At 44.9% G+C, this 25,701-nt stretch overlaps 2 protein-coding genes and 1 long non-coding RNA gene across 11 annotated transcripts in view; 2 read left to right on the top strand and 1 right to left on the bottom strand.

The window, feature by feature from the left end:
• The window catches only part of LOC310712383 (interferon-inducible GTPase 5-like), a 323,482-nt gene extending 298,553 nt beyond the window's left edge, over positions 1–24,929 (top strand). For 3 of the 6 annotated variants that reach the window (XM_083515363.1, XM_083515370.1, XM_083515375.1), the window contains one exon: positions 23,192–24,929. In XM_083515363.1, the coding sequence (XP_083371489.1) occupies positions 23,192–24,446 (1,255 nt within the window). In that variant the 3' untranslated portion in view covers positions 24,447–24,929. Of the gene's footprint in view, positions 1–18,999; positions 19,234–19,277; positions 20,005–20,825; positions 20,901–23,191 lie in introns of those variants that run through there. The other 3 variants (XM_083515376.1, XM_083515364.1, XM_083515377.1) reach the window with 3 other exon arrangements.
• Positions 3,547–13,541, top strand: LOC310711778. The gene is made up of 3 exons (XR_014528631.1): positions 3,547–3,742; positions 8,772–8,918; positions 11,944–13,541. It is a non-coding gene; the product is annotated as an uncharacterized lncRNA (long non-coding RNA).
• On the bottom strand, positions 14,616–18,943 carry LOC310712411 (uncharacterized protein). 4 transcript variants are annotated; one of them, XM_083515448.1, is made up of 2 exons: positions 18,841–18,943; positions 14,616–15,735 (listed from the first exon to the last, which is right to left on the bottom strand). In XM_083515448.1, the coding sequence occupies exon 2, from the start codon at positions 15,728–15,730 to the stop codon at positions 14,813–14,815; it is 918 nt and encodes a 305-aa protein (XP_083371574.1). In that variant the 5' UTR covers positions 15,731–15,735; positions 18,841–18,943; the 3' UTR covers positions 14,616–14,812. The 4 variants fall into 4 exon arrangements, with proteins under 4 accessions (XP_083371574.1, XP_083371572.1, XP_083371573.1 ...); XM_083515446.1 differs by lacking the exon at positions 18,841–18,943 and adding an exon at positions 18,560–18,817; XM_083515447.1 differs by lacking the exon at positions 18,841–18,943 and adding an exon at positions 18,565–18,817.
• Positions 24,930–25,701: the final 772 nt, after the last annotated feature.

Here is a 25,701-nt window from a genome sequence, read left to right as displayed (position 1 = left end):
TGAAAGTGACTGTGGAGGCCAATTCTGGATCCACACGTCCTTCCACCGTGGGGACATAGGTTTCTGGATGGGAGTTGATCACAGTGTAGATTTGCCAAGCATGCCTTCCTCTTAGCACGTTTCTCGTTTCTCCCTTGTGTCCTTCACCCATCAACATTTGTGTTACGAAAAAATTGCAGGGCTTTAGCAGGAAACTATGGAGTCTGTGCCTATTGCAAACGAAGCAGAATGACCATCCCAAAACATTTGTAGATGCAAAGAGTATTGAAAGTGGGATTGCATATAATCACCCCAATATGAGCTCAGATATGAATGCTCAATAAAAAGGACATCACTGAGAGCCAGTGTGGTGTAGTGGTTAAGAGTGTAATCTGGTGAACAGGGTTCACGTCTCCGCTCCTCCACATGCAGCTGCTGGGTGACCTTGGGCCAGTCACACTTCTCTGAAGTCTCTCAGCCCCACTCACCTCACAGAGTGTTTGTTGTGGGGGAGGAAGGGAAAGGAGAATGTTAGCTGCTTTGAGACACCTTAGGGTAGTGATAAAGCAGGATATCAAATCCAAACTCCTCCTCCTCCTCCTCCTCCTCCTCCTCCTCCTCCTCTTCTTCTTCTTCTTCTTCTTCTTCTTGTGGGGGGTAAAAATGGCTGCTTGTTTTGTTTACAGAAAGAACACTGTAAATGGTGCGAATTAAACTGCACTGCACAATGCGTGGCAAAGTCCCAGGAAGATCTGTAGGCACATTGCTTACCTGCAGGCAGGGATCTGCTTTTTAAAACTTATTTTGCAATGACACATAATATTAGGTAATTTATAGATGATATACGGTGACGATAAAGGCTCAGGAACCATGCCAGGGCCAAGAGGAAATCTTTTTGCAACCCAAAGAGGCGTTTCCACTTAATGTCTTTTGAAAGTTTTATTGCAAGCTAAATATAAGCATTCTAATTTTAGCACCCACCTAGAACAAGCACAACCCCTGTGGGGAAATGAAAAATACCTGTTGCTGCTGCCCCTTCTTACCTCTTTTTCAGAACTTCTCTGGAGCACAAAGGCGGGTCAGCAGTGCCTCCAGAGATGTTCTGAAAAAGAGGTCAGAAGGGCCAGCAGCAACAGGCATTTTTCATTTCTCTTTCTGCAGTCTTCCCAGTGGTCGTTCCTCCTCTAGTCACTGCTGTGGATACACAACTTGATTGGGCACTGCAGGTACCTGTGAGGGCAGGGTTAATGTTGCATACATGAAGAGTTGTTTTAATGATATATATTAACCTTTTGCTGGTGAGCTCCCATTGCTCTGTCCCAGCTCCTGCCAACCTCGCAGTGTGAAAGCATGCCAGTGCAAGTAGATAAATAGGTACCGCTGCGGCAGGAAGGTACCGTATTTTTCGCTCTATAAGACGCACCAGACCATAAGACGCACCTAGTTTTTGGAGGAGGAAAACAAGGAAACAAATATTCTGAATCCCAGAAGCTAGAACAGCAAGAGGGATCACTGCGCAGCGAAAGCAGTGATCCCTCTTGCTGTTCTGGTTTCTGGGATATCTGCGCAGCCTGCATTCACTCTGTAAGACGCACACACATTTCTCCTTACTTTTTAGGAGGGGAAAGTGAGTCTTATAGAGCAAAAAATACGGTAAATGGCGTTTCCATGCACTCTTGGTTTCCGTCATGGTGTTCTGTTGTGCCAGTAGCAGTTTAGTTATGTTGGCAGCATGACCCGGAAAAGCTGTCTGTGGACAAATGCCGGCTCCCTTGGCCTGAAAGTGAGATGAGCACTGCAACCCCATAGTCGCCTTTGACTGGACTTAACTGTCCAGGGGTCCTTTACCTTTACTGCTTAAAAATAAGCACTTTCATTTTGATCACTGTTTAGCTCCTTAAAAGCAGCCAAACTGATGCATTAATTGCATTTTATTGGGAGTGAAATAAAATATTCTGATACACACACACACACACACACACACACACACACATATACAAAGCAATGTGACATATGAACTTTTGCATATTTTGCATGCAAACATTTTGCACTCCAGCTGACTTTCTTCTACAGTTTTGTGTCGTGCTCCTTTTTTGACCTCAAAAAAAGAGTTTTTAGATCTCCCTCCTTCCCTTCCCTTCCTACCCCATCTCTCCATCCTCGCCCCCCCCCCCCGACATCCCCAGCCCCCTGATCGATCTGCAATTGCTTCCAGCAACTTGTTCAACTGGAACTTGATTCATGCCCTGGAACGAATGTTTGCAATTTGGCTCCGATTTGGCTAAGCAGTGAGAAGCCTTCCCCAAAGCCCTGCTGATGCCAGTGTACTGCCCGCTTCAAGGAGGGATCAGTTGCATATGCCTAATTCATTCCGCAGAACCCAGTGACACCTAGAACTCAGCCATGAATCATCCAGAGTGAGTATATGAATTCCTTCCAGCAAACATATCATGCTTTGATGGACAACAAATGCCTTCTCTCTCATTTATTGAGAAATATAAGCCTGCTGCTTTTCAGCAAGGACAAAACCATTCTATTATGACAAGATCTGACCAGCTAAGACCCTTGCCTGATTCTGTTTTAGACCTATGGCAGGAAATCTAACTGATACAGTGGCTCCTTTTTTTATTCTTAATATGTGATTTCTACTGGAATTTCTTGTGTTTAATTTATATTAACTGATATGTTCTAATGGTTATTTTATAATGAATTTGAAATGGCATGTCTATATTGCCAAAATGAATTATCTTGTTTTTAGTGCATTGATTTGATGATGTATTCATTTGCATTTTCATTGTAAATTAAATTGTTCTTATTGAGTTTTGACATGCAATACTGTCGTACCTTGGAAGTCGAATGGAATCTGTTCCGGAAGTCCATTTGACTTCCAAAATGTTCAGAAACCAAGGCGAGGCTTCTGGTTGGCTGCAGAAAACTCCTGCCGCAGAAGCCCCATTGGATGTTCGGCTTCCAAAAATAGTTCGCAAACCAGAACAGTCACTTGTGGCATTCGGGCTTGTGGCATTTGGGAGCCAGAATGTTCGAGAACTAAGCTGTTTGAAAACCAAGGTACGACGAAGAATGGAGAAGGAAATTGACTGAATATGCAGAATTGGACAAACTGACTAGGAAGATTCGATATCAGAAAGACCAAAAGTTTATCGAGGACTGGGGGAAATTTACAGAATATCTGAAAAATATATGTGATGTACAGACAACGCTTGTTGGTTTTGAAGAGACTCTGTGAAATAGTAAGAAATACTGCAAAAAAGAGAGTAAGAGGAAAAGGAGTGGGGAAAGGCAATATTATGTTTAGAAATGCGTCAATAAATAGAAATTTTTCAAAAGCTTGACAGAGAAACTGAGGGAAGTCAAAAATTGAAGCATGAGTGTAAAACAATTTGTTGATTGTATAAAACTTGTTTGGAAAATGAATAAAAATTATTTTTTAAAAAAAGAAAACCAAGGTACGACTACAAAACAAAGAAGAAAATCAGCATCTAAAAGGAAAAAAGGAAAAACACGCACCATATGCAGCCAAAAGTCCTTGCACTACCGGGACTTTTTAGTCAGAAACCAACCACAAAGCCTATATGCATGGGTTTTTACTGACACCGCCGAGGTTGCAGGTTTGATACCTGTATGGACCTATTGCATATTCCTGCATTGCAGGGAGTTGGACCAGATGATCCTCACAGTCCCTTCCAACTCTTTGATCCTATGAGACATCGACCTTTGCAAACAATGAAGGCTGCTGAACAAGGTATGAAATAGGGAGGGATTCCTCTCAGGTGAAACAGAGGTAAGCACTGTCAGTTTCCCAATTGCAGCTTTGTGACAACCTCACTGACCAGGAAAGCCTTTTCATATTGCACAATGCCTCATTTAATGTTAGAATGTGAGGGTGCCGCCTCAGAAACTGCTCTCATCTCCCAAAAGAAACTTATCACTCTTTCAATAGCGAATGAAGTTTAGGGCATACAGAGTGACCTAGTGGTCACTCCATATTTCTTGCCTGCCACAGAAGAACAAAGTCACTGGGATTCTCAGGAACAACTGCTAGGTAAGCCATTCTTTGAATTCAGTAAGCAAAACCTTGTTAGGTCTGACAAATATATGCCCATTATTCTGCCTCTGGCAGCCTTAGAATAAATGCAATTTCATACATATTTAAACAGGGCAGCTCTTAGATGTTCAAAACTGAAAATGTTAATTCTGGACATTTTGTTAAAATTCAGTCTGGAAATAGTTCTAGAAAAGCTAAATCTTGTACTGCAGTGTTTTTTCTTTCATAACTTACTTTATTTATCAGTTTCAGAAAATATATTTCTTATGTAGGTTATTATTATTATTATTATTATTATTATTATTGATTTTCCAGTATCATTCCAATAGCAGCCTCATTATAGCAATACCAATTTTATCCAATTAATACAGTTATTAATACCAATTATTCAAATGTCAAATTATACAATTTAATTAAACTGGCCCTCTCACATGCTAGATATGATGGCTTCATTCTTCTACATTTTTTCTGCATTCCAAAATTTTAATAATTTCCATTCCATTCCTTTCAGATATAATAATTCCTTATTTAACAGCTACAGTTGTGATTTCTATTTGCAATGGTATATTAGGTAATTTATAAAATTTCAAGTGAAGAATTCTAACTGTAATCCTTATTCTTTCCTGCGTGTAACAGTTTCCCCCCATGATGTTTTCCCCTTCATATATGGTGTTGAATCTTTTATTCCTGCAACTGTTGATGGCTTCCATCACACCCCGAGAGAAGCGGTTATCCCAGTGTTTCCAAAAGTCACTGCATCACTCTGTCCTGTGATTCGGCTTCCAGGAAACAATCCATCTTCCCCATTTTCCCCAGCCAGCCTAGGAAGAACAGTCTGAATCCAGACTACAGATAGTTAATCCAGAAACATCTATTCCCGCAGCTGGTAGACTCCTTTCCTCCCTGCTGCTGATTTATGGCCAATTGTCCTTATCTCAAGCACATTCCTTTGTGGATAATGGAGGTTAGGGAGAACTTTGCTCCATATTTTCAAAGAATAGCGTTGCCCTCCCCTTCCCTCTCAGTTCCTTTCTCTCATACACACAGTTCCAGTTTTGTTAAATTCCATATTTATATTCCAGTTTATTCCATCCTCGCTTGTATAGATATTTTACTAATAAAACTTGCATTCCCAGGAGGGTTGCCGTATCATAAATGTAGAGAAAATCTTTAATTAAGCAAACTGTGGGCTCCCCTCCCCCCATCCTCTATTTCAACGAATGGAATCCACTCTCATTCCAAACCTTTTAGTTCCTTGTAGCTGAGTTGTTTTCTCTGTTTCTCATCTCATCTCTGGCATGCACCTGTAGTTTATTCCATTTAGAAACCAAATAGCAGGATAACCTGTGCTTCCACAAACAGGATTGGGGTTGGGGGGGTCGCAGCAGCCGGAGTGCTTCGTGCACCCAGTGCCTTTACCTGCCCTCGCATTCCATGGGGAAGTGACTGCCAGGCAAACTGCGGGTGAGAGCCTGGTCCCTCTTCCAACCGAAGAGGAATACAACTCCCATCAGTGCTTGACAGAATGGCCAGTGATCAGGGGTGATGGGAGTTGTAGTCGAAGAAGCTCTGATAGAAAAGCAGTGGGCAACCTGTAGCCTATGTTGTTAAAACAAACAAATCATTCCGTTTTGTTTCATTGGGAATATTGCAAAATGAAAACAATCTCAATCTGGATTAAATATTTTAAGACCCTTCACAAGACTCAACAATGTCAGCTCAAAAATGATTGTTCTTTAATGTATATGTTGCATTGTTCTTTTACAGTTGTTTTTTAATTTTAGCTAGTGATTGGGGTAGGGTGTGGTTTTCTTTGTATTTTAATAAGAAACTACCCGATTTGTACTTCTCAAACCAATATGCGAACCAAAGCACAGCTATCCTTCGAAATTTGGATATCTCTGAATGTTGCAGTGTGCAGTTCTCGAACCAAACAACGCATGCAGAAATTCATTCATTCTCAGTTGCTTGCCACCCAAAGGTCTCCAAGTGACTTAAAGCAAAAAAAGATATACAGTACATAATAGCTTGAGGGGGGAATCACGTAAGACATTAATACATTAATATTCCATATAAACATGGAATCCATTTTTAAAAAATACTCAAATAATGAACAAAGCAATAACCAGACCCATTAATTAACAGATAAACAAAACCTCAACCTTCCTCCTAGTCCAAAAATCATTCACATCAACCCATCAATCTTCCCTCTTTAACCTCCCCACTCCACCCAGAAGTCGGGTGTTGAGACCAGCTGTTGCAAAACAGTGGCGGGTGGGTTCGATTTCCTCTAGAGACGGTCTAGTGTCTCTCCTCTCACTTCAGGGGGAAGCAGTAGCAAAGCAAAGGAAGAAGATGGTAACAAAAGTTTTACCTACAAAGAATATGCAAAGGGGTGGGGAATTGCTTGCAAAAACGTACATGTTGGAATGTGCCAACAAAAATGTGGTTCTTGTTGGCAGGAATTTTCTTTGTACGTGAACTTTCCTGAGGGGTTAAAGAAAAAGGAAAAATGCTTTGGGAATGTGGAGAACCGAAGATACGAGAAACGAGAAACAGAGAGAAACCAAAAGAGACAGCTTCATCTGTCCCTAATGCTGACGAAGTTTTAAAGCCATTGCCTTTAATGGTGGTTTTATTGTGGTTGTGTGTGGGGTTTTTTATTGTCGTTACCAGTCACCTGCTGGTTCAGGTGACCAGCCTGCCTAGTCCAGCATCCTGCTCTCACAGTGGCCAAGATACTCAGGAAAATCATAGAGTTGAAAGAGACACCTCAGGGTCATCTAGTCCAACCCCCTGCAATGCAGGAATTTCAGCATGCAGTCACTCATGCAGCCCACAAGCTTCTGCCCGCTTGCGACCCACAGCAGCTGCATTCAGAGGCATCCTGTCTCCAACAGAAGCAACTTTACATAGTTATTGTAGCTAGAGTCCATGGACAACCTTGTCCTCCATGAATTCACTTGGGAGGGGGGAAATCCAATTCCTCTTCCTCCTTCTAAGTGGAGATTCTTTTTTGCCCCTGTCAGCATGTGTACTGGATTTGAAATTGCTTCGATATATGCAATATTGTTAAATATGTCCGCTTGCGTGCAGGCAGGCAATTATATACGTTCTTTTTGTATTGTGATGTTGCTTCAAAGGAAGTGATTCATCCATGAAAATGTTAATGGGCTGCGTCCAACACAACACTAAGTTACAAGCCACTTAGCAGTATACAGTGGTACCTCAGGTTACATACGCTTCAGGTTACAGATGCTTCAGGTTACAGACTCCCCTAACCCAGAAATAGTACCTCGGGTTAAGAACTTTGCTTCAGGATGAGAACAGAACTCGTGTGGTGGCAGCGTGACAGCAGCAGGAGGCCCCATTAGCTAAAGTGGTGCTTCAGGTTAAGAACAGTTTCAGGTTAGTAATATTCCTGAAACTGTTCTTAACCTGAAGCACCACTTTAGCTAATGGGACCTCCTGCTGCTGTCACGCTGCCACCACACAATTTCTGTTCCCATCCTGAAGAATATTACTGGCCCAAAAATGGAAGCAAGAAGAACTACCGACGATTGAAGAATAGAGAATGAAGTTAATAGACTATGCAGAACTAGATAAACTAACAGGAAGGATTCAAAACCAGCGGGACCAGAAATTCACCGAAGACTAGAGTATATTTATGGACTACTTGAAAAGTATTTGTGAAGGTCAGACAACGTTTGTAGGTTTGCAAGAAGTTTTGTGAGGAGTATTATTGGAAGTATTGCAAAAATGGAGAAGGGGAAGGATGATTTGTTAAGAGATGTAAAGGCAATATAAAGTTAAGAAGAAGTTTAAATGGTGGATCATCAGAGGTGCTGATGGAAGTCTAAAAAGATTGTATAAGTGATAAGCTTTGTGGTACATTTTATAATTTATATGTTAAAATCAATATATATATATAGAGAGAGAGAACAGTTTCAGGTTAAGAACGGACCTCCGGAATGAATTAAGTACATAACCCGAGGTACCACTGTATTTACAGCGCAGGTGGGGCATTGCTGCAGATGGGAAAACTCAGGGGCCCTAGCTCAGGAGTAGGACATCTGCCCTGCATGCAGAAGGGCATGGATTCACTCCCTGGCATCTCCACATAGGGCTGAAAGAGACCCCTGCCTTAAATCCTTGTTGTCTGCTCTGATTCAGCAGTGAAGATCAGGTTTTCCTGCAGAAAGCGGGGGGGGGGGGGACCCCTTTGACACAGACCAGGCAAGCTCAGACTTGTGCCTAGATAGCATGGGGCAAAGGGTAAGTGTGAATTCTTCTTCTTTGGCGATCACTCGTAGCCAAGTAAGATTGTCTTCCATAAACACGGTTTTAACAATGAGTCCGTAAGTGACTGTGGAGGCCAATTCCGGATCCACACGTCCTTCCACAGTGGGGACATTGGTTTCCGGGCGGGAGTTGATCACGATGTGGATTCCTCTCTGGAGGCATTGCAGAGCTAGAGACACCAATGGCCTGACTCAGTGTAAGGCAGCTTGCTAAGTATAATAAGTACATTACCAAAACTTGCAGCACGTGCAACTGTTCCGTTGGATTGCTTTATGACGCCAGCTTGAAACTCTGCCATCTGCTAATGCAAGGGATCTTGCACTAGTGGGCAGAAGGCTGGTGCAGCCCAATGTCACCAAGTCCTCGGGTTGTTCTCTATCCCTTCTCCATCATCGCTACAATGCAGCTCTGCTTCCACCCTCAGGTCATCCCTTCTTGTAGTCTGAGGCGTCAAGCTTTGAGTGGGGCTTTGCACACCGAGATTTCAAAAAACAACCTGCAATGCTGTCTCCAATCATCCTCTGCTTTTCCTTGGTTCTCCTGGGTGCAGCTGGTGCTCAGAACGCAAGACGTAAGTCTGTGGTACTTATAAACGTGTTCACATTCAATGGATTGCTGTACATTTCCTTCCCAAAAGGTTCACAACTCAGGGCTTGGTTTGAGCCGAGGCTGCTCTGCATCTTCTTTGCAATGGCTGCACCCGCAAGATGAAATACGAAATGTGTGTCCTTGCAGAAGTGTCTCCTCAGTGAGAAAGAAGAATGTTCCCAGCCCATAGGAATATGCCTCATACCAAGTCAGACGATTGGTCCATTTTTCTCAGCACTGTCTATAATGTCTGGCTGCAGCTCTCCAGGATTTCAAACACAGTCGTACCTTGGATCCCAAACACCCTACGACTTGAACGTTTTGGCTCCCGAACGCCGCAAACCCGGAAGTGAGTGTTCCGGTTTGCAAACATTCTTTGGAACCCAAATGTCCGGCGTGGCTTCCAATTGGCTGCAGGAGCTTCCTTCAGCTCTGCCTGGAGATGCTGGGGACTGATAAATAATAATAATAATAATAATAATAATAATAATAATAATAATAATAATAATAATAATAATAATAATATTAATATTTATACCCCACCCATCTGGCTGGGTTTCCCCAGCCACTCTGAGCAGCTCCCAACAGAATATTTATACTAATAATTTTTAAAAAGCGATAAAACATCAAATATTAAAAACCTCCCCAAAAAGGGCTGCCTTCAGATTGAACCTAGGACCTACCGAGCTACAGATGCTGCTAACGCTTTTGTCTGAGTTGCGCCTTTTTTTAAAAAAAATGTATTTAGGGAACATGCACAAGAACTCAAACCAGACCAGAAAGAGCACTGATCCATCAGTTTCCATTTCAGGAATAGCAAAAAAGTTGTTAACTTATCTACAGGTTGAGCATGAGGGAAGTCTGTAACTTGTCCCTCATCAATAACCGAAGTCCACCATATTATTGTTCCTTCTTCCTCGTTCTAGGTCCTGCCCGCTCCCTCCGGAATGTGATTTGTTTCACAAGGCCTGGATATGCCCTGGGGAAACCACCTGTGCGTCTCAGCACAGAGGCATCCACCCCTACGATGACGTTCCAAGCATAGATTGCACCCTTCCCTATTCAGCCAGGACAACTCTGCCAACCAGGCCCAGTTTGCACAATCGAGGTCACGACTCGCACAAAATTATTGCATCACGGATACACCTGGGAGGAGTGCCGCCTGGTGGGGAAGGCCGGCTCCCCCTAAGGCCCAAAACTAAACACACCTGGTTTAGAGTTCTGTCACTGATTTTTCATTAAGCAGCCAGTGCAATGGACCCCAGAGTCAGACCGAGACTGTGGCCTGGCAGGAAAGTTGGCCTTAACCCTTTAGCTCCTGATGTGACCCCGGCTGAAATTCTTCCCACTCCAACTATGCCTGCTATTCACGATGGAAAAAAACCTCCCATTGATTTTAATCTTTAACAACAACAAAAGAGAGTTGTTTAACCACCAACCTCTCTTCCTAGGGAAGGACTGCTGTAGCTCAGTGGGAGAATGTCACAGGTGCAATCCCCAGGATTTTCAGTTAGCAGAGGTGCAATGGTTAAAGTGTTGGACCAGGAACTGGGAAAGCTGGGTTCAAATCCCTACTCAGCAATGACGCTCCCTGACCTTGGGCCGGTCACCACCTCTCACCCTGACCTACCACACAGGGTTGTTGTGAAGATAATATGGAGAGAGCTATGTATGTCACCTTGAATCATAGAATCATAGAGTTGGAAGAGACCACAAGGGCCATCGAGTCCAACCCCCTGCCAAGCAGGAAACACCATCAGAGCACTCAGAGCACCTTGAGCTCCTTGGAGGAATAATAATAATAATAATAATAATAATTTCATTTATAAAAAGACATAGAATGAGAAAAAAGAAAGAAAAAAGTGAGTGAAAATGAAAAAAATACTGTTGCATTATCATACATTGATATTACAGTTGTGCATACAGGGGTACCTCGGGTTACAGATGCTTCAGGTTAGACGCTTCAGGTTACAGACTCCACTAACCCAGAAATAGTACCTCGGGTTAAGAACTTTGCTTCAGGATGAGAACTGAAATCGTGCTCCAGCGGCGCAGCAGCAGCGGGGAGCCCCATAAAGTAGCTAAAGTGGTGCTTCAGGTTAAGAACAGTTTCAGGTTAAGAACGCACCTCCGAAACGAATTAAGTTTTTAACCCGAGGTACCACTGTATTCTTACTGTACCAGTATTTATTGAATGAATGAATGAATGAATGAATGAATGAATGAATTTATATACCACCCTATACCTGGAGGTGTCAGGGCGGTTCACAAAAAAAGATCACAATATATAAAATCCAAATAAGAATAACCCCCCCCCCAAAAAAAAAAACCCCACACATAATTGTCAATAGCCTAGTATATTCTGTGTAAACTCATTCCATTTTTTTGTCAATTATTTTTATTGATTTTCCAAAGTACAACCCAATTTTCACAAATGATTACACATTGATACCAAATTAATACAATTTTCATTAAATGACTTCTCACTCACCACTGTAAACTCACTCACTGTATTTATCCATGGAAAGCCTGCGTCTGAAAGCTGTCTGTTCCTATGTTACAAATGTTGTCAAGCCATTGATTAAGGGGAAATGTACAGTGGTACCTCGCAAGACGAATGCCTCGCAAGACGAAAAACTCACAAGACGAAAGAGTTTTTCGTTTTTTGAGTTGCTTCGCAAGACGAATTTCCCTATGGGCTTGCTTCGCAAGACGAAAACGTCTTGCGAGTTTGTTTCCTTTTTCTTAAAACCGTTAATACCGTTAAAACCGTGCTTCGCAAGGCGAAAAAATCGCAAGGCGAAAAAACTCGCAGAACGAATTAATTTCGTCTTGCGAGGCACCACTGTATCTCCATTCTTCCAATTTACCCGTATCAGTCTCTCGGCCACCATTAGGGCACACAGAATCCATTTTCACTGTCCTGCTGCCAACTTCCATACAATAGGTCTATAGTTCAAAAGCACAAGACACTGAGAAGGTGACCAAAGTCTGATTTCTCTTTCCAGCTACATCCTCTCCCGTGACTCCTGTGGCAGGTCACACAACAGCCCAGTTGCAATACTCGAAAGGCAGCCATCGCACCTTTTTGGGGACACTCAAGCTCCTGGATGTTCCTGAAGAAAACACAGCATCAATGGCTGCCCAGGACAGCATCAACAAGGCCACAGACCAGGCTGTAACTACAGCTACACCACCCAGTCTGAAAGTCTATAGCAAGTGGCGCTATAGAGAGACGCCCAAGACAGAAACCCAGAAGGACCCCCAAGTGAGTCTTCTGGCCAGAATTAGGCAGAACACAGAAGAGGCTCCTTTTTGGATTAAGAGGTTGGGAGGAACTTCTACAATCTGCTGCACTCCTGCTACCGGCTCAGCAAGCTACAGCATCCTAGAGGGAACCACGATGAGTGGGATGAGAGGGCAAGATGAAGCAGATGGAAATAAAACGAGGACAGCTGTAATTCAAAACAACCAAGACCTGGGGCACCTTGCCCCATCACAGCCTGACAACTTCAAGCCAAGTCCTTCCTCCGGTCCACGCCCATACCAGCCGCTAAGGTCAACCCCTACGTTTACTTCTCCACCAATGGATGCATCGTGGTCGGTGACAGAGTCCAACACCAGCACTAAAGGAGGAGGCGCAGTAGACCACCGCTCTCCTGTGCTGGTTTTCCTCTTCTTTCTCTTCCTCCCTCTTCCCCTCTGTATACTGTGCTGGGTTGGGGCACGAAGCAGGCGTCCCGATGATGTGTAAACTGGGCAGGGGGAGATTTGGTGGCGTTGGGGAGCTTGGGAAGCAGTGGTGTCTGGTAGGGAGGAAGACAGGGAGACAAACAGTAGGTGGCGCCAGAGCCAATGACAGGCAGCTAACCCTGGTTTTGTCCCCATCCTCCTTCCTGCTGAGTTCTACAAGGGCAATACTTCCAGGAATAAGATGATGAGAGGGAATGTCACCCCATGGACCGGGTGTAAGAAGACAGGCAAGTATGGGTTGGCTGCAGCTGGTGAAGACTATCACCCTATCAAGGGACCAGCCACACACTGGTGGTAAAAACTCCCCTATACCAAATCAGATCGTTGGCCCACCTAGCTCAGTATTGTCTACACTGACTGGCAGCTGCTCTTCAGGGTTTCAGGCAGGGGTCTCTCCCAGCCTACCTGCAGAGGATTGAACCTGGAACCTTCTGCATGCAAATCAGATGTTCTGCCATTTGCGCTATGGCCCTTCTCCCAGACTTTTCCATGCCATGTTATGCTTTAGCAACGAATGGATGAGGGTCAAGGCTGCTTTGCAATTCCACCTGGCGGCAGAGCAGAGGGGAAGCAGCACAGGAGGGCTGTGTCACTGCCTCTGCCCAAAAACCAGCTGTGATTGGTCCACCATCAGGAGCAGTAGCCAGTCGCATCAGGCCTACCAAACAGTTTCCAGTTGCTTCCCAACAGGTCCTTAAAAGGACTTTAAGAACTAGTGTCCTGGCATGCTTCCTCCTCCATCCCCACCCCTTTTCCTTGTGTGTTGTGAAAGCCTGATCATATCAGTTGCTCTGGGCACCTTTTTGGCTAGAGTATTGTATACATGTTATAAATAATAAACAAATGAACAAAAGCAATGGGGGCTCAATTGCTGCCTAGTCTTCCTAATCTGTTTGCATCACCCATTTCCGGAGGGGTGTGTCCCCAACCAGAAAGGTTCCCTGTGAGAAAATGTGGCTCTTGGATTGGAAAAGTTTCCTATCAGCCCATGGATCAAAAAGAAGCTATTCTTCAAAATCAGTGCTTATCAGAATTTTATCAATGCAGTTTCCCCAACTCAAATTATTATTATTATTATTAATTTATTATTTGTACCCCGCCCATCTGGCTGGGTTTCCCCAGCCACTCTGGGCGGCTTCCATAGAAACCAAAAAAACACTAAAATATCATACATTAAAAACTTCCCTGAACAGGGCTGCCTTAAGATGTCTTCTGAATGTCAGGTAGTTGTTTATCGTTTTGACATCTGATGGGAGGGCGTTCCACAGGGCGGGCGCCACTACCGAAAAGGCCCTCTGTCTGGTTCCCTGTAGCTTTGCTTCTCGCAATGAGGGAACCGCCAGAAGGCCCTCGGCGCTGGACCTCAGCGTCCAGGCAGAACGATGGGGGTGGAGACGCTCCTTTAGGTATACTGGGCCGAGGCCGTTTAGGGCTTTAAAGGTCAACACCAGCACTTTGAATTGTGCTCGGAAACGTACTGGGAGCCAATGTAGGTCTTTCAAGACCGGTGTTATGTGGTCTCGGCGGCTGCCCCCAGTCACCAGTCTAGCTGCCGCATTCTGGATTAGCTGTAGTTTCCGAGTCACCTTCAAAGGTAGCCCCACGTAGAGCGCATTGCAGTAGTCCAAGCGGGAGATAACCAGAGCATGCACCACTCTGGCGAGACAGTCCACGGGCAGATAGGGTCTCAGCCTGCGTACCAGGTGGAGTTGGTAGACAGCTGCCCTGGATACAGAATTAACCTGCGCCTCCATGGACAGCTGTGAGTCCAAAATGACTCCCAGGCTGCGCACCTGGTCCTTCAGGGGCACAGTTACCCCATTCAGGACCAGGGAGTCCTCCACACCAGCCCGCCCCCTGTCCCCCAAAAACAGTACTTCTGTCTTGTCAGGATTCAACTTCAATCTATTAGCCGCCATCCATCATGTTCAAATATGCATAACGGTATGGCTGAGCATGCATAAAAATCCACAAGTTTGTGAAAACAACATACAAAATGCATTTAATGGGGGGGGGGGTGTTTACAAAAATGTGCATATGTTCTGCCTCTCTCATGTTTGGGGGAAACTGTGAACCAGTCTTTTTAGAGGCGAGAAGAGGCGAGCTCCTTTCGTAGCTCTCACCTCACTCTAGCTGCAGAGGCTTCCTCGCATGTGTTTGCGCATGATTTTTGTTCCCATGAAAGTACCGCACGATGCTGGTCCAGGAACCCGAGATCCTGATCCGGTAGTGAATGAGGCCTCCCCGTACGTCGTAGATATTGATCTTATTCTCCCCTTCGCCAGAGGCGAAGTTCAGCACCTGCCCGCCGCAGTCTACAACCATGTGGGCATTGTCCTGGACGCAGAACGGCTCCTTGGCAAACTCTTCCACTGCAAACTCCAAGCAGTGGCCTAGTTCCTCGGGAAGAACCCCCCAGGAGCGCAAGCTCTGCCTCACTCTCAGCAGGTCTCCGACGCTCAGCGGCTCCTTGCGAACGGCCAGCCTCGCAAGGTACATTTCGGCCGTCCGCTCTTTGATATCACACTGGATCTGCTTGTATAGGACATATACAGAAATCTGGCAGTCCCCCTTGCCAGACCGAAACTCTATGGGGGGTCCGCCGCACTGGATAACCAGCTGGGCATTTTGCTGCACAGACCAGGGCTCCTGGAGAAAGGTATCAATGGCCTTGTTGAAACAGGCTTGGAGTATGTAGTTGATGCCATCCAGCCAATCGCGGTGCTTTAGGAGATTCTCAGCTGTCAGTGGTTTGTAAGAGGGCAGCAGGTTAGCCACGTACAACAGGGCATCCTTCATGATATTGAGGACACTGGTGGGCTTCCACAACTGCTTGGCTGTCACAGCAACCTCGTGGTCCGTGCCCATGGGGGAATAATCCGCTTTGTTCATGGCTATCCACATCGTGGAGAGGAGAACAGCGAGCGCCACCACGACCACGACGGTCAGCAGTTTGTTCATGAATCTCCAGAGCTGAGCTGTAAAACATGGGATGACGATGCTGAGAGCCCATTGCAAGACAGTGCTGAGGACAGACGCCATGTTTCCTTTAAAAAGAAGGGAAATATCATTAGTGCTGGGGGGTGGAATTAATTGGCAGTTTTTGTTTCCACAATTTAAAATAAAATAAAATAATAATAATAATTTATTATTTATACCCCGTCCATCTGGCTGGGTTTCCAACCACTCTGGGCAGCTTCCAACAGAATATTAAAATACAATAATCTATTAAACATTAAAAGCTTCCCTAAACAGGGCTGCCTTCAGAATGTCTTTTAAAAAAAGGTAAGTTAAGTCCAGTCGCGAACGACTCTGGGGCTGCGGTGCTCATCTCGCTTTACTGGCTGAGGGAGCCAATGTTTGTCCACAGACAGTTTTTCAGGGTCATGTGGCCAGCATGACTAAGCCGCTTCTGGCGAAACCAGAGCAGCGCACGGAAACACCGTTTACCTTCCCGCCAGAGCAGTACCTATTTATCTTTTGTCAATAATTTTTTATTGATTTTCATTAAATAAACATTCAATATACAAATAAATTTCACATATATCTTTGGCTCTGCCGAGCTTCAGACTTCCCTCTACCCCTTTGGTAAGTATCGTACATTTTCTTACATTGCGGATTTTGTTTGTTTATCTGGTTAACCATATGCTGTTAGAGTTAATCTAACCCTGCCAGTGTCTTTAAGGTTTTACAGTTGTCTCTTATATACACCAAATATTTACTCCAAGTTTCATGAAACTTCTGTTCGTCCTGATCTCATATTCTCCCTGATAGTCTAGCCAATTCTGCGTAATTCATCATTTTAACCTGCAGTACCTATTTATCTACTTGCACTTTGATCTGCTTTTGAACTGCTAGGTTGTCAGGAGCTGGGACTGAGCAACAGGAGCTCACCCCATCATGAGGATTCGAACCACCGACCTTCCCCTAGGCTCAGTGGTTTAGACCACAGCGCCACCAAATCAGGTTAAAGGTTCAGTATCTGGAGAACCACAGGTTCCCCACCTCTGGTGTCTAGGACTGCAGCCTTTGTCAGCTGATCACCTTGGTTAATCCATCAAGCCATCCATCAATATATACAGTGGAGCCTTGGTTCTCCAACGGTATAGTTGATGAACAAATTGGCACCTGAACACTGAAAACCCAGAAGTGTGTGTTCTGGTTTTTGAACATTGAACGTCTGACACACCTTCTGCTTGAGTGCAGGAAGCTCCTGCAGCCAATTGGAAGCCACGCCTTGGTTTTCAAACTGTTTTGGTAGTTGAACGGACTTCCGGAATGGATTAAGTTTGAGAACCAAGGTTCCACTGTGCTTGAAAGGTGCCTTCACAATTAATTGGTCAGCCAATCTATATAGTTTTTAAATTTAAGAATACAGCTGGTGCCACCCATCATGTTAAAAGAGGCTTTCCCACCTCTGTGTGTGAGAGAGAAAATAAAGAGCGTATTGATGGAACATATGCATGCTTGCATCATCTAACGGAAAACTTTGCTGTGCGCTCCCCCTTTTATCCTCCTGTGCAAAACTGAACAGATTTTGCAATGGTGCTAGAAAAGGGAGGCATGCAGGCATGCATGTCCCATTGCCTTAGGTGTGACATTCCTGATACTTTCTTACACAAGACAGTGAGGGTAGGATTGCAGCCTCAGGTTGTGCACACACTCACCCGCTAGTGCCACAAAAAAATTGTTTTTCTCAATCCATTCATGTTCATCTCCAAAATGCTTTCAGTCCAGATTCATTCTAGATCCTACCATGCACAACAGTGGGTGTGGATACTTAATTCTTATTAGGAAACCCTCAGAGCAGATAAAACAAGCACTTCTTCATGCAGAACCTAGTTAAGCTACAGAACTCCCTCCCACGGGAAGGAAGCGATGTTCACCAACTTAGATGGCTTTAAAAGCGGATCAGGCAAATTAATGGAGGAGAAGGCTAGCTATGCGACAGAATGCGGCAGCTAGATGGGTGTCTGGGAGTGGCCACCGAGACCATATAACCGTATAAGACCATATAAGGTCTTGAAACACCTACAGTGGCTCCCAGTATGTTTCCAAGCACGATTCAAAGTGTTGGTGCTGACATTTAAAGCCCTAAATAGCCTCGGCCCAGAATACCTCAAGTTGCGTCTCCACCCCCACCGTTCAGCCCAGACACTGAGGTCCAGCTCCGAGGGCCTTCTGGCGGTTCCCTCACTGTGAGAAGTGAGGTTACAGGGAACCAGGCAGAAGGCCTTCTTGGTGGTGGCACCCACCTGTGGAACACTCTCCCTTCAGATGCCAAGGAAACAAACAACTATCAGAAGGTAGCCCTGTTTAGGGAAGTTTTTAATGTCTAATGCGTTGCATTTTTTATGTGCTGTAATAATAATAATAACAACAACAACAACAACAACAACAACAACAAACTTTTATTTGTATCCTGCCCTCTCCGGCCAAGACCAGGCGCAGGGTGGCTAACATCAAATATAAACATTGATATAAAATCAAACAATAATTAAACCTCTTAAAAACAACTCAGGATAAAATTAAAATCTGGATTAGATGGCTTTCCGCAGGCCTCCCAGAGTGGCTGGGGAAACCCAGCCAGATGAGCGAGGTATAAATAAATAAAAAATTGTTATTATTACAATAAGCCAAACTGTTTCCCGGAAGAGAACGCTCCAGTTGCAGATTTCGGTTTCTATCTTGCACGTGTAAATCCTCCTCTGGTTCTTGCCAAACGAACCACTGCGTCCTTAACGTTACAAACCTGACGACTGCAATCCGGATGAGCACCAGAGAGTCACCTGCACTTCCGTGTGGAATGCGATCTCGGGAAGAAATAAAAATCCCCTATAAAAAATTACACCTGCCTCCTCAGTGACTTACGGTACATATCGCACGCCGCCGTTTCTCCGTCTTCTCCTACAAGGAGAGCAATCCTACTTTGTGAACTTCTCAGTTTCGGGTTCCTGCAATACACGTGACTCCACCTTGGCGCACGGCGCTGCCTCTAACAGCGCGCAACGAACGGGTCCTAAAGTCGGTTTCCCCCTTACTCGCTTCAGGGGAAAGAAAGAAAAAAAGCGTTTTAGTGTTCTCCCCGACTGACGCGATCGTGCCATTTCTCCCCCTTGCAAAATAAATAAAAAATCAAAAAAGCATTTTACCTGCTTCGATTACTGCCTTTATAAACAAATATATTTTCTCCCCCGCCGCACACTTCGCACGCCTTTTTGCATGTGCACCGCACAGCAAATTTTATGGTAATTTTATGGTAATTTCACCCCTCCCCCCCGCTTAAAAATAATAGCGATTCCGTTTCGGTCCGAACTCATTCCTTCCACCAGGAGGCAGCAAGGAACAATAAGCAGCTTGGAAACCGAAAGTCGATCGTAGATGCACCGGGAAATCAGGGCGCTTCTGGGGCCGCCGCGCGCGCAAAACAAAACGGCCGCCCCTCGGGAAACCCCCTCAGCACCCCCCACTCCAAAGGATCTGCTCCACATTTTTCCTAGGTCACTCTGCTGAACGTCTGGATCGCCACGGATTTGCCTTGAAAGGTATGCGGGGTGGGGGTGGGGGCTGGCGGGGTGGATGGGGACTGGAGAGGAGCTGTGGGCGGCTGGCCAAAGTTTAGCCAGAGCTGAGTTCAGATGGCGAGCAATTCAGATTGCAGGGAAAGGGAGGCTTCCCCTCAAAGCGGCTTGCTGGGCAAGATCAAGAGATCCCTTCGCCCACCCCGCCTCCCCACCGGTGGATCGCTGGGAATCTGCCACTGAGGTCGCGGGAGGACAGCTTGAGTCCCGCCTGCAAAAGGACGGGAGGCAGCGCGGGAGGGGTTGGAAAGAAAATGTGGATCGGCGGCGCAAACACTTGACTCGGAAAGCCAGCCTCCCATCCATCTGGATCCTGGAGGAAGCGAAGATCCGACTCTGACACCTTAGTGGACTTTTCCATTTCTATTTGTGCTTTTTCGGAGTGGGGGCCAATGTCGTTTCAGCAGGTGGCCCTTGGCTTAAAATGTTTGGAAAGTGCTGCTGCCTTGGCTTAAAATATTTGGAAACTGTTGCTGCCTTGGAGGTATTTAAGAAGCAGGAAGTGGCTCAGGATACGGCGCTCGAAAACAAGAGCGCAGGACAACAGATGCGTTGCTATTAGTCATAGGGAACCTCCAGCGTCAGGTGCAGTATATGCCGCCAGGTATTGACTAGGAAGTAAATAGCTCCCGCCTTCCTGCTGTGCGTCTGGGAAGCGTCTGCTTAGCCACACTGGAATGCAGGATGGCAGAGTGCGTTGGACTTTTGGCCGATGCAGCAGGGCTCTTAATAATGGTAACGTTAATAGCAACAGCACCAACTTCTTACTCTATCAGCGCAGAACACCTAGCCAAGGAGGACCAAAATTGAGAAGATCCATAATTGGTGTAGGACTGTAAATTATTTGATGTGTTAATGCGAACTGAAGTCATTAAAATTGCAGCTGCAGTACTGTATAAGGGTTTGTTATTCTGACTAGCGTGTATTGGAATTTATAAGTTTTTGGAGTGCAGAGTTAAAGTAAATCATCAATTCTATCATGGAGGGCAACAAAATAATATAATCTGGCATCTGAACAATCGGCATTATTAATCGTATTATAATTTGGTATTATATTTTGGTATGGGCAATGAGGCTTTTATTGAGTTATTGTAATTGAAAACTTGGGACGCGGGTGGCGCTGTGGGTTAAACCACAGAGCCTAGGGCTTGCCGATCAGAAGGTCGGCGGTTCGAATCCCCGCGATGGGGTGAGCTCCCGTTGCTCGGTCCCTGCTCCTGCCAACCTAGCAGTTCGAAAGCACATCAAAGTGCAAGTAGATAAATAGGTACCACTCCGGCGGGAAGGTAAACGGTGTTTCCGTGTGCTGCTCTGGTTCGCCAGAAGCGGCTTAGTCATGCTGGCCACATGACCTGGAAGCTGTCTGCGGACAAACGCAGATGAGATGAGCGCCGCAACCCCAGAGTCAGCCACGACTGGACCTAATGGTCAGGAGTCCCTTTACCTTAATTGAAAACTAATAGAAATTATTACACACACACACAAAAAGAAAATCCATAATGGAGAAAATCCATGGGGGGCGGGGTTTGACCTTGCACAAACAAATTTTGGCCTTGGACATAATTACGAAAGATTACCAAAGTCTGCCCCAGATTCTATTACTATGCTTCGGCATCAGTGCTGTGTATTTTGTAAGTGATTATAATGTTCTATAATTTTCCCCCAAGGTTTTTTTCTTTCTTCCTTTCTTTCTAAAAGCAAACAAAAACTGAAATGCAATCCAAAGGGTTTCCCTCTTCTGTGAAATTAGCAGTGTCTCACAGGGCAGAGGAAGTGAAATGCTCTCACTTGTATGTGGGTGTCTTAAAGGTCAACGTGCTGTGTGTGTTAAGGCAAACTGACTGTGACATTCATTCTGATTTGTTTGCAGAGTTATGCAAACAACTTTCTGTTGCACTTTTCCCTTATCAGAAGAAGCGAATCTTAGCGAGCCACTGCCAGTTCATTGTAGACAATATTAGTATTAATCCAGTAATGGCCAAACTTGGCCCTCCAGCTGTTTTGGGACTACAATTCCCATCACCCCTGACCACTGGTCCTGTTAGCTAGGGATGATGGGAGCTGTAGTCCCAAAACAGCTGGAGGGCAGAGTTTGGCCATCACTGGATTAATCCAAATAAGCCAATGGTCTCAAGTTGGAAAAAGGCAGCTGTGCAGAAGAGGGGATTTCAACAAGAAGAGCTTTTTTTCACCTCTGGTCCAGCATCTTGTATTTACCGTGGTCAACCAGATACCCATAGTTTTAACTTCACTGCCTGAATCAGTGCTTTCTTTTCTCTGCCCTAAACCTTCCAACATACAGCTTCCTTGGAGTTCGAGAAACATTTCTCTTGAGTATTTGCTTGTCTCCAGAGCTCCTTGTGTGAATTAGGCCCCTTAAGTTGGTTCTGAAAACATTTAGCAGGGAGGTATCGTTGCAACGTAGAATGGGGAGGAAATCCAGGGCTAGGTAGCAAAAGGAAGTGGTTAGGCCATATATAGAGCTGTGTGGGAATGAAGCTGAGAGGCTGGGCTGTGAGCGGGTGCCTGCATTTTGAGGATACACATTTAAAACAAAGGAGGAGAGGAGGAGGAACCGAGATGCTTTGAAGAGAGGGAATGGCCATTTCGGACGACCGTGCAAGGATGAAAAGGAGCTAGCTAGAACCAAATTGGATAGGGTGAATTGTTGGTTCGCTGTCAGCCAAATACCGTGGCACTTTCAGGTGGAGAAAGTCAGGCCTGAAGTAGGGAGAGAGAGGACTCCCCTTGACTAAGGCTATAAAGGTGCAAACTGACGCTTTGTTGAGCAAACACCTGCTGGCCTGAGACCTAGTCCAAGATGGCTGCCAAGAGACGAGGTGAAGCAGAGGTTGGCGAGAGCAGGCCCAAAAGGTGTGTTTCCCTTCAGGCAAGTTTCACTGCTAACTAGCACATGGGGGTTACAAGATCAAGGAACAAAGAGCGTTTTAGCCACTTTCTTTGAGTATAAACAGTATTTTGTTATTCATACCTCATTGTCTTTCTTTGGAGAAACTTTTTCATTTTTAATCATTGTGTTTTTCTATGGAAACTTAATGTTCTGCTCATTCTTCATTATTATTATTATTTATTATTATTAATTTGATTTCTCACCTAACCCTTTGCAATAAAGTCCCAGGGTGGATTGCATCAATTTAAAACGCAATGCTAGAAATGGTTTAAAACACCCGGAGGTGTTGCTTCAGGATGCAAACACTGTGGAACGGGAATGATACAATGAAGGTGTTAGGGTCACACTTGCAGGGAGGGGATTCCACAATTTAAGGGCTGCCATTTGGGGCCTAAGTCATTTTATGGCGTTAATCACTAGTGCAATAGTGTTTAAATTGGCTACACACCAACACTTTATGTGATGCTTCTCTTTCACCCTGGGAAAAATGGAAGTCAAAAGTCGGCTTCCTTACAGTCAAGCAGAAGGCATTATCAGAGTTCAATGGCAAAACCCAGCAAAAACATGGAGATGTAGTGCAGCTGAGGGGTGTGGCCTGAGGAGAGTTCTGAGGGCCGTATAGAGAGGCCTGGAGGGCCGCATTTGGCCCAAGGACCTTTGGTTCCCCACCTGTGGACTAAACAAAAAGGAAGCAGGCTATTGGTTCTTGCTTTAGAGGTTGCAGCCCTAATTTCCCTCAACCTGATAACCTCTCACATAACAAATTTTGGATGTAATAAGGCCCTATTTATAACATAAACATTATTCAAGACAATGCTGGCCCATTTTCTCTTTCTCCAAATATCCAGCCTAGATCTGAGCTGGCTGCATGGCTCTCTAAATGAAAAAAAGGTGCCCTGTTTCATGCCATCTCCTCAGATGATGTCTCAGATGCAGAACACATTGTCCCACAATAAGTAAAACTTGTTCAATGTCTCCTTATGTATTGCATTCTCTCCCCCTTCCTGTCAGGCCTCGATACGATCCTATGGCAGTTCAGCCGCCGCTGGATTCCCAAAAGCAAGCCGCTGCCTATGCAGAAGAATATGATATCATCACCGAAGAAGACATCGAAGAGATTAGGGATGCACTTGAAGGAGGAAGAATGGCAGAAGCAGCGTCCAAAATATTGGAAAACCTGCAGGCTTTGGAGAATGCCCGGCTGGACATTGCAGTAACGGGAGAGTCTGGTGCCGGCAAGTCCTCGTTTGTCAATGCCATTCGAGGCCTAGGGGATGAAGACGAAGGATCTGCCGACACGGGGGTTGTGGAGACCACAAAGGTGCCCACTCCTTATTCACACCCCAAGCACCCCAACGTGACTGTGTGGGATCTTCCCGGAATTGGCACTCCAGATTTCCAGTCCAGCACTTACCTGGAACAGGTCAACTTCTCCCGCTATGACTTCTTTATTCTCATTGCCTCAGAGCGCTTCAAGTCCAACCATGCCCAGCTGGCGCAGGAAATCCAGCGGCTGGGCAAATGCTTCTACTTTGTGCGCTCGAAGGTAGACGCAGATCTAGAGGCCACCAAAAAGCGCCGGCCAAAAGCCTACGACGAAGAGGCGATACTGAGGAAGATTCGAGAGAATTGCAAAGAGTGCCTTCAGGCTGAAGGAGTGGCTGCTCCCCAGGTCTTCCTCCTTTCCAGCTGGGAGCTAAACAAGTACGACTTCATACAGCTCGAGGAGACTCTGGAGAAGGAGCTGCCAAGCCACAAGAGACATGCCTTCCTCATGGCCCTGCCAAACATCTCTTTGTCCATCTTGCAGAAGAAGAAAGAGGCCTTGCAGAAGCAAATCTGGAAGCTGGCTACCATCTCATGCGGAATAGCAGCTGTGCCCATCCCAGGCCTCTCTGTAGCTTGCGATATAACTATCCTGGTTAAGTCTCTTTCGGAATACCGTCAGAACTTTGGCCTAGATGACGAATCCCTCGGCAAATTAGCTGAGAAGGTTGGCAAGAATGTGGAGGAGCTTAAAGAGGTGATCGAGTCACCATTGACCAAAGAAATCTCCAGGGACCTCGTGGTGAAGATGTTAACCAAAGCCGGTGGTGGGGCATTGATGCTGGTGGAGTACTTTGCCAGCACAATCCCTGTATTTGGCTCTGTGACAGCTGGAGGGATATCCTTTGGAACCACCTATTACATGCTTTACAGCTTCCTAAACGAGGTGGCAGGTGATGCTCAGCGTGTCCTCATCAAGGCCTTTGAGTCCGATGTTTGAAAGAGTTCTTCAGATCTCGTGTAGTGGTCCATGATGGGTGCTTAGCTTCTAAATGGATGGAACAGCACCGAATCGAACAGAGCTCTGTCCTACAGTTCTCGAGGTTGTTTGGGGAAAGCTATGGCAGTTAAACTAGAATGAAGCTGGTTGAAACTTGTCATGTAGACGTGAGCCATATGCATTTGACTGGAGGCCTTTTTGAATCGGCTTGCTTCCTTTAGTGAAAATGGATGATGATTTTTTAATTTGTTTTAATGTTACCACTCTTAATGACTTTATAACTAAAGCCAAGATTGTGCTGTTTTGTACCCGGTGAAGCTCCTCTGGCAACGTTCAGGGCTTAACTTAACAAAGAACTGGAATACAAATCAGTTCCCTTTTTACTAGTGGTTCAAGCCACAGATTGTGACAACCTGAATATTTAGGCCTGTCTTGCTTTCCTTTCTCTTTTTCTTTTTTGAATAATAAAATGTGTCTAACCTATATTGGATCTCCAGGTTAACTTATAGATTCAGTATTTAAGCAACACTTATAGATACTTATAAATACTTATAAATACTTATAGACACTTATAAATACTTATAGATTCAGTATTTAAGCAACTAAGGAGGGGAAAAATAAAGGCTGGGATAAATTTTAATGGAATGGGGCACATGTTTTGCACAAGCCTTTTTGGAGCTGTAGGTAAGCCCAATAACATTTTGTTCAGATTTTTAAAACGCATTCATTGGCAAATGAAATACTGAGTTTGCTAATAACCCAAGGAAGTTTAACCAATTTGTTAAGCAAATCCTCTCTGCTGATGACCCAGTGATACAAACTTTAAGACCACGATTCTGAGTACATGTGTTGCTTAACAAGAAAGACTAGTAAATTATGGCTTTGGTTTGATAAACTGAATTCATACAAGACATGTTGTAGCTACTTATTAGGAACCACAATCTAAATTTTCATGTTTCTTATAAATTCTGTTCTAATCAAACATGGTAAGGGGTTGTTGGTTTTTTTGGGGGGGATAAGGCGACTTATGAAAACCAAGTACAGAAACTATACAAGAATTCCAGGGGTGTCCGATCTTAATTGCTGTGATGTAGCTTTCTAGACAGCAGAATGTTTCATGTTTCCTGGGGCACTGTTCTGCCATCTAACCTTTTCCTGAGGCCAAAGCATGATGTGGTGATTGACAGGTGGGTGTGGTTTTGTGGATATTACTTTGTGGGTCAGATTACACCCAAAAGTGGCCCATGAACCAGAG

The sequence above is a fragment of the Podarcis liolepis genome, assembly GCF_965112155.1.
Source record: "Podarcis liolepis genome assembly, chromosome: 7".
Taxonomy (NCBI): Eukaryota; Metazoa; Chordata; class Lepidosauria; order Squamata; family Lacertidae; genus Podarcis; species Podarcis liolepis.
The sequence above is the reverse complement of the archived record's forward strand: the minus strand, read 5'-3'. Positions and strand labels throughout refer to the sequence as shown.